The 12,698-nt window shown below is 48.1% G+C and overlaps 1 protein-coding gene across 6 annotated transcripts in view; it reads left to right on the forward strand.

The window, feature by feature from the left end:
* The first annotated feature begins 917 nt into the window (after positions 1–917).
* Positions 918–12,698, forward strand: part of Ago1 (argonaute RISC component 1) — a 37,358-nt gene continuing 25,577 nt past the window's right edge. For 2 of the 6 annotated variants that reach the window (XM_048350877.1, XM_048350878.1), the window contains exons 1-7: positions 918–1,099; positions 6,896–7,079; positions 10,173–10,293; positions 10,712–10,893; positions 11,270–11,406; positions 11,623–11,757; positions 11,890–11,977. In XM_048350877.1, the coding sequence (XP_048206834.1) occupies positions 1,075–1,099; positions 6,896–7,079; positions 10,173–10,293; positions 10,712–10,893; positions 11,270–11,406; positions 11,623–11,757; positions 11,890–11,977 (872 nt within the window). In that variant the 5' untranslated portion in view covers positions 918–1,074. Of the gene's footprint in view, positions 1,100–3,827; positions 3,901–6,895; positions 7,080–10,172; positions 10,294–10,711; positions 10,894–11,187; positions 11,407–11,622; positions 11,758–11,889; positions 11,978–12,698 lie in introns of those variants that run through there. The other 4 variants (XM_048350881.1, XM_048350882.1, XM_048350879.1 and 1 more) reach the window with 3 other exon arrangements.

Genomic DNA, 12,698 nt, shown 5'->3' on the forward strand with positions numbered 1-12,698 from the left:
AAGGACTTTAGCATTTAGGAGAGCCTAAGAAAAGGCTGAAGCCAAGTAGCAGTCTTAAAAAAGAAAAAATGAAAAAAAAAAGATTAAGAGGCGATGGGAGGGCGGGGGGCGGGGGGGGAGGATAATGGAGACTTATCCCTTTCATTTTGACACACACAGTCACTGAGGTGAGGAGGCCGGAGCACCGGTCGGCAGATGCGGCGTGAAGAGGTGGGAGCAGGTGCTCCTCTACGTCCCGCGGACACGGAAGTCGAGGCTGACATCTTTCCGAGCAGGCAGGGTCTCCCCCTCCGTGTGGTCTCGAGAGGGCGGCGTCAGCGAGTTCCGAGGCAGTCTCTCTGCAGCCGAGGCCGGAAGGATGAGGGTGATTGGGAGGAGAGGTGGGAGGCCGGGCCCCGGGGCGCTGGGAGGCCGGGCCCCGGGTGCTGGGCTGGCTGGCTGGGTGCGTGAGCGGGAGGGTCGGGGGAGTGGGGTGGGCTTCCTGTAACGCGCGCGTGACCTCGCGCGGAGGGCGGGGGCTGCGTGCGGGTTTGGCGGGACCTGTTTGGAGGAGGAGGGTGTGTGTGTGTGTGTTCGTGTGTGGTGGGGGGAACACACCCGGCCCCTAGGCTGCTGCTGGGGGTGTCACCCAGTCCCGCCCCCCCCCCCCAACCCCTCCCTGAACGCCGCGGCGCCGGTCTACGACCGCCCCTACCGGAGCCCTCCCGCCAGGCTGCAGGGCGACGGGTGACCGCCAGGGGCCGCTGCCTCCCGTCCCCGTGCCCCCGCCCCTCTCCATTGGCCTTTGTTGCCGTCTGAGCGCCCCGCTTGACTCGTTCCCGTCCGCCCCCTGGGCCCGGCGGTCGCGCCTGCGCACTGGCGGCTGGCCGGGCGCTCGCAGGGGGAGCTGCTGCAGGCTCGGCGGCGGCGGCGGCGGCGGCAACGGAGGCTGCGGGGGCGGCGGCGCGAGCGGCCGGGCTTGGGGGTGTAGCCGAGCCCGGCCCGGGAGCCCGAGCTGCGAGAGTGCGCGGGAGCTAGGCCCCTGGCGCGGGACTCCAGTCTCCAGGCCGCCTGACCCCCGCACGGGTATATGGGATGGAAGCGGGACCCTCGGGAGCAGGTAAGGGCCCCGGGGAGGGCGGAGCGGTGCGCGCTCCACAAGCCCGAGGGCCTCCCGCGGGAAGAGCGCGGTTCCAGGGAGAGGGGCTTTATGAGTGACAGAGGGTCTCTCCTGGGATGGTGGGGGGGGGGAGGGAGAGGAGGCATTTTGAAGGGAGCTATGTGCCGTTCCGGGTTCGGGGGCAAGGGGGGGGAAACCATGTGAAGAGAGCCCTGGGATGGGAGCTGCTTACCCGGGGAGGTTGTGTGCAGTCCTGGGAGTGGGAAGTAATCTGGGAGCTGGGCCTGGGCGCACGGAAGGGCTCCTGGAGAGCCGGGGAGGCCTAGCGAGGCCCGGCAGGTGGCAGGGGCGGGCTCCAGGTGTCCAGGAGAAGGGGGGGGGGGGGGGGGAGAGGACACAGTGCCGGGCCGGGGGCGGGGGCTCGGCTGGGCTGGGCTAAACTGGCGTCTCCTGGGAGAAGGCGCCAGCGCTAGGCTGCGAGCTCCGCCCCAGTCAGCGCTGACCGGAGGGCGAGGGTCAGGGGACGGTGGGTGGGGATCTAGCACTGAGGATTTCCCCCTCGGTGAGGTCGAGGAACCTGAGCGGTGACATTGGAGCATGCGCAGAGGTGCCAGCTAGAAGGGGCTGCCTGATGTGGTGGGGGCGTGGCTGCCTGATACCTTCTCCCCCCCCCCCCCCCCAACTCTGTTTGGCTTGGAAAAACTAGTACACTTATGAATGCATTCTCTTTTAAGATTCTGCTGACAGTGCAAAAAGGAATTGCCCCCTTCTCCATCTTGGAGGCTCTGACATCTGGCCCTTAAGCCCCTCGGTCACTATTTGCCAAGAATGGGTTCAGGGATACTGCCAAAGTGCCTTTTCCAGCCACATGAGGGGAAAAACGAGAATCGAAGTCATGTTTGGGGAGAGCTGGTCCTCCCTGAGCACAGGCCTTAGAAAAGGTGCCAGGGGTAGACCAAGTTTAACTGTCTTTCAAATTTCTAGTCCAATACTGAGAGGTAGGAGCTTTTAATCCCAAAATAATAATTCTGCCCATTGAATTGTCTTTTGATCTTACAGTGTAATCTCTTTATACCTTAATATTTTCATCACTCTTGTCTCCCAAAAGATCTTTCCTTTTTCATCTTTGATCCTCAGAAATCATCAGGGGGCTGCTTATTGGATCCAAGGTTGCTAGGCTAGTCTGTTTTAAGACAAACAGGTTGTTTAGGGAGAGATTTTTAAACATTGGTTCTGGCAAGTCCCAGGTAGTAATCCTAATTTCCTCTTACTCACAAGGAGATAAGAACAGGGGAGAAACTGAAGCAAGGTTGCCCTCGAGAAGTATGGAGTCCTCTGGATGGGCTGAAGGCTGGTAGTACCGGTACCCTCTGTATCCTAGGTCTCCTACCTTGTGATGTTAAGAATATTCTGGACTCAGGAATCTTTAAGTCATTTCTCATCACCTCCTTCCACCTGGGCTGGAGATCAGAGTAGTAGAATTTTTATTTTGGACTTAACATTACTTTCTTGGTTTGTTTTTTTTTTGCCATTCCTGGGGCTTGAACTCAGGGCCTGAGCACTGTCCCTGGCTTCTTTTTTGCTCAAGGCTAGCACTCTACCACTTGAGCCACAGCACCACTTCTGGCTTTTTCTATATATGTGGTGCTGAGGAATTGAACCCAGGGCTTAATGTATACAAGGTGAGCACTTTACCACTAGGCCATATTCCCAGCCCTTAACATTACTTTCATAATGGACAAATCTTTGTATTTCAGATCATTCAAATTGGTCCTACTCAAGTCTTTCATTCAGTGATATGTATGAGTACTTAGTGATTACTTTTCCCTACACACACACACACACACACACACACACACACACACACACACACATCTTCCAGAAGCTGTGTAGGTCCTAAGGTGGAGTGCAGGTTAGCAGCTGACTTCAGTGAAAACTGCTACTTCCCATTCTCCATCCTACAAATACTTAAGTTTTTTAGGCTGGAATACTTATTACCAACAACTTGTGGACTAGAACAGCGTAGGTAAGTCATTTAGGTGCAGATAGATTGCACCTATCCAGGCTGCTAATTATTTTATCCTGACAAATATTCTAACAGGCTCTGGAATAATAATAATAAAAGAGTCTGCTGTAGTCTTGGGAGAAGCCTGGGTAAGACCAGGCTTTGCCTGTCAAAGGTTGTAATTAAAATTCAGCCTCAGGCTGGAAAGGTGGCTTAGTGGTAGAATGCATGCCTAGCATGCATGAAGCCCTGGGTTCATTCCTCTGTACCACATAAACCGAAAAAGGTGGACATGGTGCCATGCCTCTAGTGGCAAAGTGCTAGCCTTGAGCAAAAGAAGCTCAGGTACAATGTCTAGGCCCTGAGCTCAAGCCCCAGGACTGGAATAAAAAAATCAGCCTGAGGGTAGGAATATGGCCCAGTCACCTCCTATACATGAAGCCCTAGGTTCAGTCTCTCAGCACCACATATATAGAAAACGGCCAGAAGTGGTGCTGTGGCTCAAATGGCAGAGTGCTAGCCTTGAGCAAAAAGAAGCCAGGGACAGTGCTCTGGCCCTGAATTTTGGCCCAGGACTGGCCAAAAAAACCCAATCAGCCTGAAAGCTGCTGGTGGAGGGACCCCCTAACTGCCCATGGCCTTGACTACTTGCCTTGAAAGAAATTGGAATGATGTCCTGAGATGCTGGAGGAAATAATATTCATAATGAGGCATTGGTCTTAGGTTCAGGTGTGCCTCCTGGGGGCAAGTGTGTTCCAAACACAAGTGCTGAACTAGGAGTTCCTTGGAGGTAAAGGTAGTGCCTGATTTTCTTTAGCATCAACACTTGTCTAGTTTATATCTGGAGGCCTAGTATGTAGAGGCCACTAAATTAATTGAATGAAATCACACTCAAGTGTGAATATTTGGTTAATTTCATATGTGTGTATTCAATAATTGTGTGTATTTAACAACTGGACAAATCCTTTCTGGAGAGATTGGCCTCCAGGTCTTTGCTTACCCACCTACACCTACCTACCTTGCCCCTCCTTAGGAGATTGTTTGGGCTTCTGTGCTGCTGGAAGGAATACTGAGCCAGGGCTTCCAGCTCCTACTTTCTCTGGGCTGGTTGGGGGTGGGGGAGGGGGAGTGTCATTTTCAAGGCCCCTCCCTCCTTGCTTTTGTCTGCAGGGGAGGGCCCCGCCCCTTTCCCCTTAGGCTGGAGCTTTGTCCTCCGCACTGGGGCCCTCATCTGCATCACAAAGTGGCCGTCTGTCCCTGTCTGGGTCTGACGGGAAGTGTCTCCCATTCTCAGACTAAAAGCTGGGGGCAGGGTGTGGTGGTGGTGGGGGAACTTTGTACAGCTGGGAGGGATGGGGGGAATACCATGTGAGAGTTTTTTTTGGGTTTTTTTGCTTCCTCTTGCCTTCCCTAGTTGGGATGTGAAGTAGGGTGTAAGCTCCTGCTTTTTTCCAAAACCTCCTTCCAGGGGAGGGTACTCTAAGGCCAAGTCTGGTGTGCCCTGTTTCTAGTGAGGAGGAGGCTTTAGGGTTAGTTTGTCCCATGCCCCACCATTCTAACCAGCTCCTAGCTCTAGGGGTATGTCTTTCTCCTAAGGCCCCAAATGATTATTTAGCCTGGGAGATTAGGTAGGTAGAATCTGAGTGTTTGGGGAAGGAAAGATATCACTTTATCTAAACTCACAGGGCTTCATGTTTGTCCAGCACATGATTTTTAAACAATTGTTTTTGATGTTTGCAAATAATCATTTGTTTGTGTGTTCTTGTGGTATGTCTTTGGACATGTTTCTTCGTTTATATCTGTCCACTTCTCTGCTAGGCACTGGAGGTTTAGCAGGTAACGTTTCTGCTTTTTGAAGAACTCAGATGAGGGCCCTGAGGTAAAGGTAAATTTTCAAGGTCTAGGTTGTGTTTGAATGTGACAGGAATGTGTGTCTGTATGTGGGCTTGCATTACAGTTTCTGTCCTAGTCTTGCTGGAGTAGATAGCCAAGTGTGAGTAGTTACGCTTCTTGCCCCAAGACCGAGTTCTGAAAGCATTTTTCCCCTCCAGATTGGACCTTAATTTCCCATTCTGCAGAGTAGGGCTGGATTTGACAGGTGGTTAGAGGGAGACTGAGCTGCCAAACTCTAGGAAGTGGACCCCCTCCCACAAATGGTTCTAACCTCTTTCTGAACCCACAGCTGAAGATAGGCTTACCTCTTCTCTAGGCTTTATTCCCCACCTTCCACCCCACCCATCCCCAGTCTGTCTGAGGTAAAATCTGAGCTCTGGTAATGGGAGGTTCTGGGGTGCTTTATTCTTCTCTCCTCCCACCCGGGCTGGTCTAATGGCCAGAACAATAATAGTTAGTAACTGAGGACAAAGGCTTCTCTATTTTCTTACCCCCTCCCTGCCCCCAAGTAGAAAATAAGACTGGGGAAGGCCTGTAGGTTGTCTCTCTCCTAACCCTTTACCTTGGGCTCTCAGTCTTGCAGTTGACTTCTGCCGTCTAGACTCTGCTTGGAAGGATTTGTGGGGCATGGAAAGAATCTTATATTTTCTTTCTCAGAGCCAATGTCTGTTCTTCTATATTCTGGATGCTATCTCTGCTTCCCTAGCCCTCTAGTTCTTTTTAACTCAGAGCCTGGGCACTGTCCCTGAGCTTCCCTCCCCCCTCCTCCCCCCAAGGCTAGCACTCCATCACTTGAGCCATAGTGCTACTTCTGGCTTTTTCTGTTTATGTGGTACTGAGGAATCGAACCCAGGGCCTCATGTATGCACTCTACCACTAAACCACACTCCCAGCCCTAGTTCTTTTCTCATTTAAGCTTTTTCTTTACTGTCTTTTCAATTGTATGGACCCATACTTCACATTACCTTAGCCCCCAACTCTGACCTTAGTTTCCCCGTCCCTAAACTCTAGCCTTCCTGGCCAATTCAAGACTTTTTCTATTGTGATTTCCAGTGCTGGTCTTTTCCTTAACCTCGTATCTCAGCTTGTCTCCATTCCATAGTCTCTTTCCCCACTCCCCACCCCCTTCTATCCAGCCATTTAGTTGCCTTAATCCTTTCTCAGACACTACCCCTGTCCTCCCCAACTTGGTCTTCTTTTGGTCTTCTTCCTGTCTAAAATTGCAGAGGAAGCTCAAGATGATGCTATTTTGTGTTCAGGGTGGTGATAAGTGAGCATCTGGCCAGCAGGTTGGACAATCTTAGTGTGTTAGACACCTGGTAGAGATAGGTATCTTAATCTAGTATAAGAAGGAAAGATTTTGGCTGGGAATATGGCCTAGTGGCAAGAGTGCTTGCCTCATATACATAAAGTGCTAGGTTCGATTACCCAGCACCACATATATAGAAAACGGCCAGAAGTGGCGTTGTAGCTCAAGTGGCAGAGTGCTAGCTTTGAGCAAAAAGAAACCAGGGACATTGCTCAGGCCCTGAGTCCAAGGCCCAGTACTGGCCAAAAGGAAAAAACAAAAAACAAAAAAAACTCTTAAAAAAAGAAAAGAAGGAAAGATTTTGTTACTAGAAGTCAGATTTAGCCCCTTCACTTAGCATGTAGTGGGAATTTAGCACATATTTACATGATCAGTTTAGGATAGGCATTTTCCTGACTAGAAAGGGATTTAACAACAATACCAGAACTTCTGAGTTAGTGGAAACCCTCAACTGAATTAGGAAGCAGTAAAGAGGCTTCCTCTCTACCCTCCTTGTTCCTTTTCTAGGGGGCCTTGTGCTTTCTCTGGTCTGGGTAATTGTTAGGAGTTTGCAAGACTCTGACCTCCTTGAGCCTCTTTGTCTTCATAGCTGCGGGCGCCTACCTGCCCCCCTTGCAGCAGGTGTTCCAGGCACCACGTCGCCCTGGTATTGGCACTGTGGGGAAACCAATCAAGCTTCTGGCCAATTACTTTGAGGTCGACATTCCTAAGATTGACGTTTACCATTACGAGGTGGACATCAAGCCAGACAAGTGTCCCCGAAGAGTCAACCGGTAAGTTGCTACCAAGTTCAGAAATCTTTGCTTTTCTCAGAACCTAGTAAAAAAATACCCCCCCCCAAAACAACAACAACAACAACAACAACAAACAACCCAGCCGAGGGTGATAACACCAAATTCAAGAAAACTTTTGAGGTCAGGCTGATGTTGGATTTGGTCATTAAGAGGGAATTGGCTTTTGCCAGAACAATTTCAATAGAGTAGTTGGCTAATTAGTCTGACGATGGTAAATAAAGGCATAACTGGTATGAATAATGAGAACAGATAACTTTTTCCACATAATTTGGAAGTAAAATGGAAAGAGGAAATATGTTAGCTAAAGAGGCTTATAAGGGCCAAGAACAGTGCCTAGCAAACTCAAATCCTTTTTTAAATGGATGAATGAAGAACTTTGAAGAATGAGGTGTGGATATGTTTGTAAACTGAAGTGAAAGAGCTAGTAGAGAAGTCTAAAAAGGTCTAGGAATGAGAGTGGGATGTTCGTCCTGAGATAGAAGGACATCACAAAATGTACACTTGGTATTAATTATCCTTAGTCAGAAGAAGCAATGTTTCTTCCTAAAATTGATTTATTATTACTTGAAAACCATATGCATGTTTAAAAAATTCCTGAACAATCACAAAAGTAATAGTAAAAGATGTCTTATAATTCTGTTCTCCTGAGGCATTAAGTTTTAGCATTCTTAAGTATGTTTCTGGATTATTTTCTGTACATGTTCAAATATAAATTTTAATTTTTTTTGCCAGTCCTGGGCTTTGGACACAGGGCACTGTCCCTGGCTTCTTTTTGCTCAAGGCTGGCACTCTGCCACTTGAGCCACAGCGCCACTTCTGGCCGTTTTCTATATATGTGGTGCTGGGGAATTGAACCCAGGGCTTCATGTATATGAGGCAAGCACTCTTGCCACTAGGCCATATTCCCAGCCCCCCGCCCCCCCACTTTTTTTTTTTTTTTTTTTTGGTGCCTGTCTGGGGCTTGTACTCAGGGCCTGGGCACTGTCCGTGAGCTCTTCAGCTCAAAGCTAGTGCTTTGCTAGTTCAGCCACAGTGCCACTTCCGGTTTTCTGAGTGATTTATTGGAAATGAGAGTCTCATGGACTTCTCTGCCTGGGCTGGCTTTGAACCACAATCCTCAGATCTCAGCCTCCTGAATAGTTAGGATTATAGACATGAACCACTGGGGCCTGGTTCCCTGAACTTTTTTACTCAATGCTAGCATTCTACTACAAGAGCCACAGATCTACTTCTGGCTGGTGGTTAATTGGAGTCTCATGGACTTTACTGCCTGATCTGGCTTTGAACCTCAATCCTCAGATCTCAGCCTCCTGAGTACCTAGGATCACAAGTGTGAGCTGCTGGTGCTGGCACTATACATAATATATATTTTTTAATGCACAAAAGATAGGATGCTAATATATTTTGTTCTGTATCTTTCATTTTTCCATTAAACCATTATTTTGGAAAGTAGTACATATCAGTACATATAATCTGTTTCAGTTTTTTGCATAACTCCATAACTATTCCATTGGATGGCTATATTTTATTTACTTAATAAGTATATTGAACATTAGGGTAATCCTAATATCTGCTACAAAACTGAAACTATATTGAATATTACTGTATGGATACATGTTTGTACTCAAATATGAGTGTATCTCGGGGTAGATTTCTACAAGTGTTTATTGGAATAGTAAATATAAAGCATTTCAGATATTATCAGTTTTTAAAGGTAAGTTATATTGATTTTTATTCCCATTAGTAAGGTTTCAGAGGATTTGTTACCGGTATCTGTACCAACTTAGTGTATATCTGATTTTTTTTTTTGGCATTCTGATAGGTAGGTAATTACATGTTTTTCTAATTTAGAGTCTTCTTCTCTGGTAAGTGAAGTTCAATATATTTTCATCTGTCTAAAAAATATGTGTATGGGACATTTCCAATATGAGAGGAAAAGAAAAAAAAGAGCATGCATATAAAAATGTTTATGTGCATATCTGTAAATTCAAAGCTGACCTTGCCTATTATTCTTACTCTTTTCAGAAATGTTAGAGCTACTTTCACATAAAAGGCAGGGATGAATAGTGAAGAAGGTTTGACAGAGTCTCTGAAGAATATAAGGAATCAGGGTTTTGAAAAAAGATTGCTTGGCAGCATTGAGACATAGGAATTCAGACCATTTGCTTACAGTTGCTCCTAATGTACCATTTTGAGTGTGGTTTGTGTAATAGTACTCAAGGGCTTTGGTGTAGGAAGCAGAAAAATCAGATGGCTGTTGGGCTGAGATTTTGGAAGACTGGACGCTGGGATCTAAATAGCAGAGGATAAGAATCAAAATTGAGGAAGAGATGATAATTGAGAGAAAACAGGGCAATGGGACTAAGAGCTTCAGAGAAATGGAGAGATGAGTTTCTTTATAGTTTATTATTATTCCAGTTCATCTCTTCTTCTTCCTACTTATTTTTTGCTTATCAGGCTGGGGATTGGAAATTGGAATAGCCTGGATTCTGGATAGACGTTAGAATCAAGCCCTTCTCATCTTAGACTCTCCTTCTTAGAAGGCACACATACCAACTCTTTCTGGTCCCTTAGAGCCTTGGTGTTCCTAGAACAGCAGCATCACCTGGGATTTTTTTTTTATTGTTTTGTTTTGTTTGTTTTTGTTTTGGCCAGTCCTGGGCCTTGGACTCAGGGCTCCCTGGCTTTTTTTTGCTCAAGGCTAGCACTCTGCCACTTGAGCCACAGCACCACTTCTGGCCATTTTCTGTATATGTGGTGCCGAGGAATCGAACCCAGGGCTTCATGTATAGGACGCAAGCACTCTTGCCGCTAGGCCATATTCCCAGCCCCTCACCTGGGATTTTAGAAATGCAGTTTCAGACTGCACTCTAGGCCTGTTGAATCAGAAGGTGCATTTTAATAGGACCTCCAGATGATTCATAGGAATGTTGAAGTGAGAACTGCCACAGACTGAAAAAAAAATGTTAGGAGTGAATATAGTAGATGGGTCATTGCCTGGACTACGAAGTATTTCCAAAAACTTGAAGTGGTAGTCTCTTGGCTTCCACAGGCCACTTCTGTCCCCCACAGGGAAGTGGTGGAATACATGGTCCAGCATTTCAAGCCTCAAATCTTTGGTGATCGCAAGCCTGTGTATGATGGAAAGAAGAACATTTACACTGTCACAGCATTGCCTATTGGCAACGAACGGGTAAGATGGGGAGTAAGGGTAGGCCTGTTATCAGAGGTCTGAACTGGAACAAATCTAATGTAAGCCGATTGGAGTTTGGAGGTTCAGGGTCCTTTTGATATTTTGTGCTATGAAAGTGTGTTTTAGAGTGAGGGGTGGATAGTTGCTAATGCTTACTTAGCCTATGCCTACTCCCTGAGCAGACTAAGAAAAAAACGTAAAATACACCTAAAGGACTTCCTGCTAGGTTGAGGGGGAAAGAAGCACTGAACCAAGGTGGCTGGAAACTAAGGGGCTGGATATACCCTGTGGTTTTTCTTCTGAGCCCTATTGACTCAAGGAGCAGAATTTTGGCTAGTTCATGGAGTGGGCAGCAGCTGAGTCTGGTCTGTGTGAAAGTGATGCCAATCCTACACTCTTTTTTCTCACCCTCCTGAAGGTTGACTTTGAGGTGACAATTCCTGGGGAAGGGAAGGATCGGATTTTTAAGGTCTCCATCAAGTGGCTAGCCATTGTGAGCTGGCGCATGCTGCATGAGGCCCTGGTCAGTGGACAGATCCCTGTTCCCCTGGAGTCTGTGCAAGCCCTGGATGTGGCCATGAGGCACCTGGCGTCCATGAGGTATTGGGTGTTGTTAGTATCTGGGCTACTAGTACTGACAGAACTGCTGTGGGGGGAGGAAGGGAGTGAGTACGTGGTAAGGTCCACTGAAAAAAATTTCTTTGTAGTCCTACCATGTTCCAGGCAAGTATGCATTTAGATGGTTTAAACCCCTGGCCCTGCCTTTAGAAATCATTGCGCCTCATCCCATCTGTCCCTGCAGGGCAGAGAAAAGGTAGAGACTTGAACAAGGTCAGTCATACAACTAATAAAAGATCAGAGCTGGCATTAAAGCCCTGGTGTCCTGCCTTCCAGGCCAGGGCTCCTCCGTGCCCAGGATGCCTCACAGGGTGGGGGCCTGTGCCCGAGGGACCAGTTCTCTGCCTGTCCCTGCCAGGTACACCCCTGTGGGCCGCTCCTTCTTCTCACCGCCTGAGGGCTACTACCACCCGCTGGGGGGTGGGCGCGAGGTCTGGTTCGGCTTTCACCAGTCTGTGCGCCCTGCCATGTGGAAGATGATGCTCAACATTGATGGTGAGTGGGGAGAGCCATGGAGCCAGGGGCACCCCAAGTCCAGTGACCACACTCCCAGCCTCTGCAACCAAACTCCTAGTCTAATTCCTACAGCCCTAGCACCCCCCCCCCCCCGTCCTCATCCCAGCACCCTATAAGGAAGAGGGTATAAATTGCAATGCCTCATTTATTCAAAGACAGAACCTGAGTTAACCTATCCCTACCCTGTCCCCACAGTCTCAGCCACTGCCTTCTATAAGGCACAACCAGTGATTGAATTCATGTGTGAGGTACTGGACATCAGGAACATAGATGAGCAGCCCAAGCCCCTCACAGATTCCCAGCGTGTTCGCTTTACCAAGGAGATCAAGGGTGAGGACCTAACATCATGGGGAAGGGAAACAGTGCTATTTTCTCTTACTATAAGAGGAAATTGCCTTGGGAGAGACCAAGCTGGGGCATATGCACATCCTGTTTCAATCTTCAAGTAACTGTGTGTCTCAGGCCTAAAGGTGGAAGTGACCCACTGTGGACAGATGAAGAGGAAATACCGAGTGTGTAATGTTACCCGACGCCCTGCTAGCCATCAGACGTAAGTTGACAGGGTTACTTAGACATACTTTACTGGTAGAAGAGAGCTGAGATTTCAAACACATTCTCCTTGATACCATTCTCTCTACCCTCTTCCCTCCCAGCTGTCCCTGGAAATGAGCTTTGGACTAACTCTGGTTTTGAAGATAAGTTATAGGAATGTGGCATCTCTGTCCAACCTTCCAAGGTCCATTGCCTATCTCTCCAATTTTTATCTTCTCCTTTGGCCTTTACTGTTTATAGAGCAAGTATGTTCCACTGACTCCTGTTATGGATCTGTAAATATTAGAATCCCTATTTCTCTCTCTCTCTCTCTTTTTTTTTTTTTTTGGCCAGTCTTGGGCCTTGGACTCAGGGCCTGAGCACTGTCCCTGGCTTCTTTTTGCTCAAGGCTAGCACCCTGCCACTTGAGCCATAGCGCCACTTCTGGCCGTTTTCTATATATTGGTACTGGGGAATTGAACCCAGGGCTTCATGTATACGAGGCAAGCATTCTTGCCACTAGGCCATATCCCCAGCCCCCTATTTCTCTTTTTTAAAAGAAGGAATGCCAGGCTCCTGAACTTAACCTTGGAGAAAGGTTAATCTTGGGTTAACCTTGGAGGCGCTCTATCCCTTTTCTTGACTTCAGGCTACGCTGGACTCCTGAGTACCTACTCAGTGTCAGGCTTTATGTTCAACATGAAAAATATTGATAAGTCAGACATGACTGTTGGGGAACT

The sequence above is a fragment of the Perognathus longimembris genome, chromosome 7, assembly GCF_023159225.1.
Source record: "Perognathus longimembris pacificus isolate PPM17 chromosome 7, ASM2315922v1, whole genome shotgun sequence".
Lineage (NCBI taxonomy): Eukaryota > Metazoa > Chordata > Mammalia > Rodentia > Heteromyidae > Perognathus > Perognathus longimembris.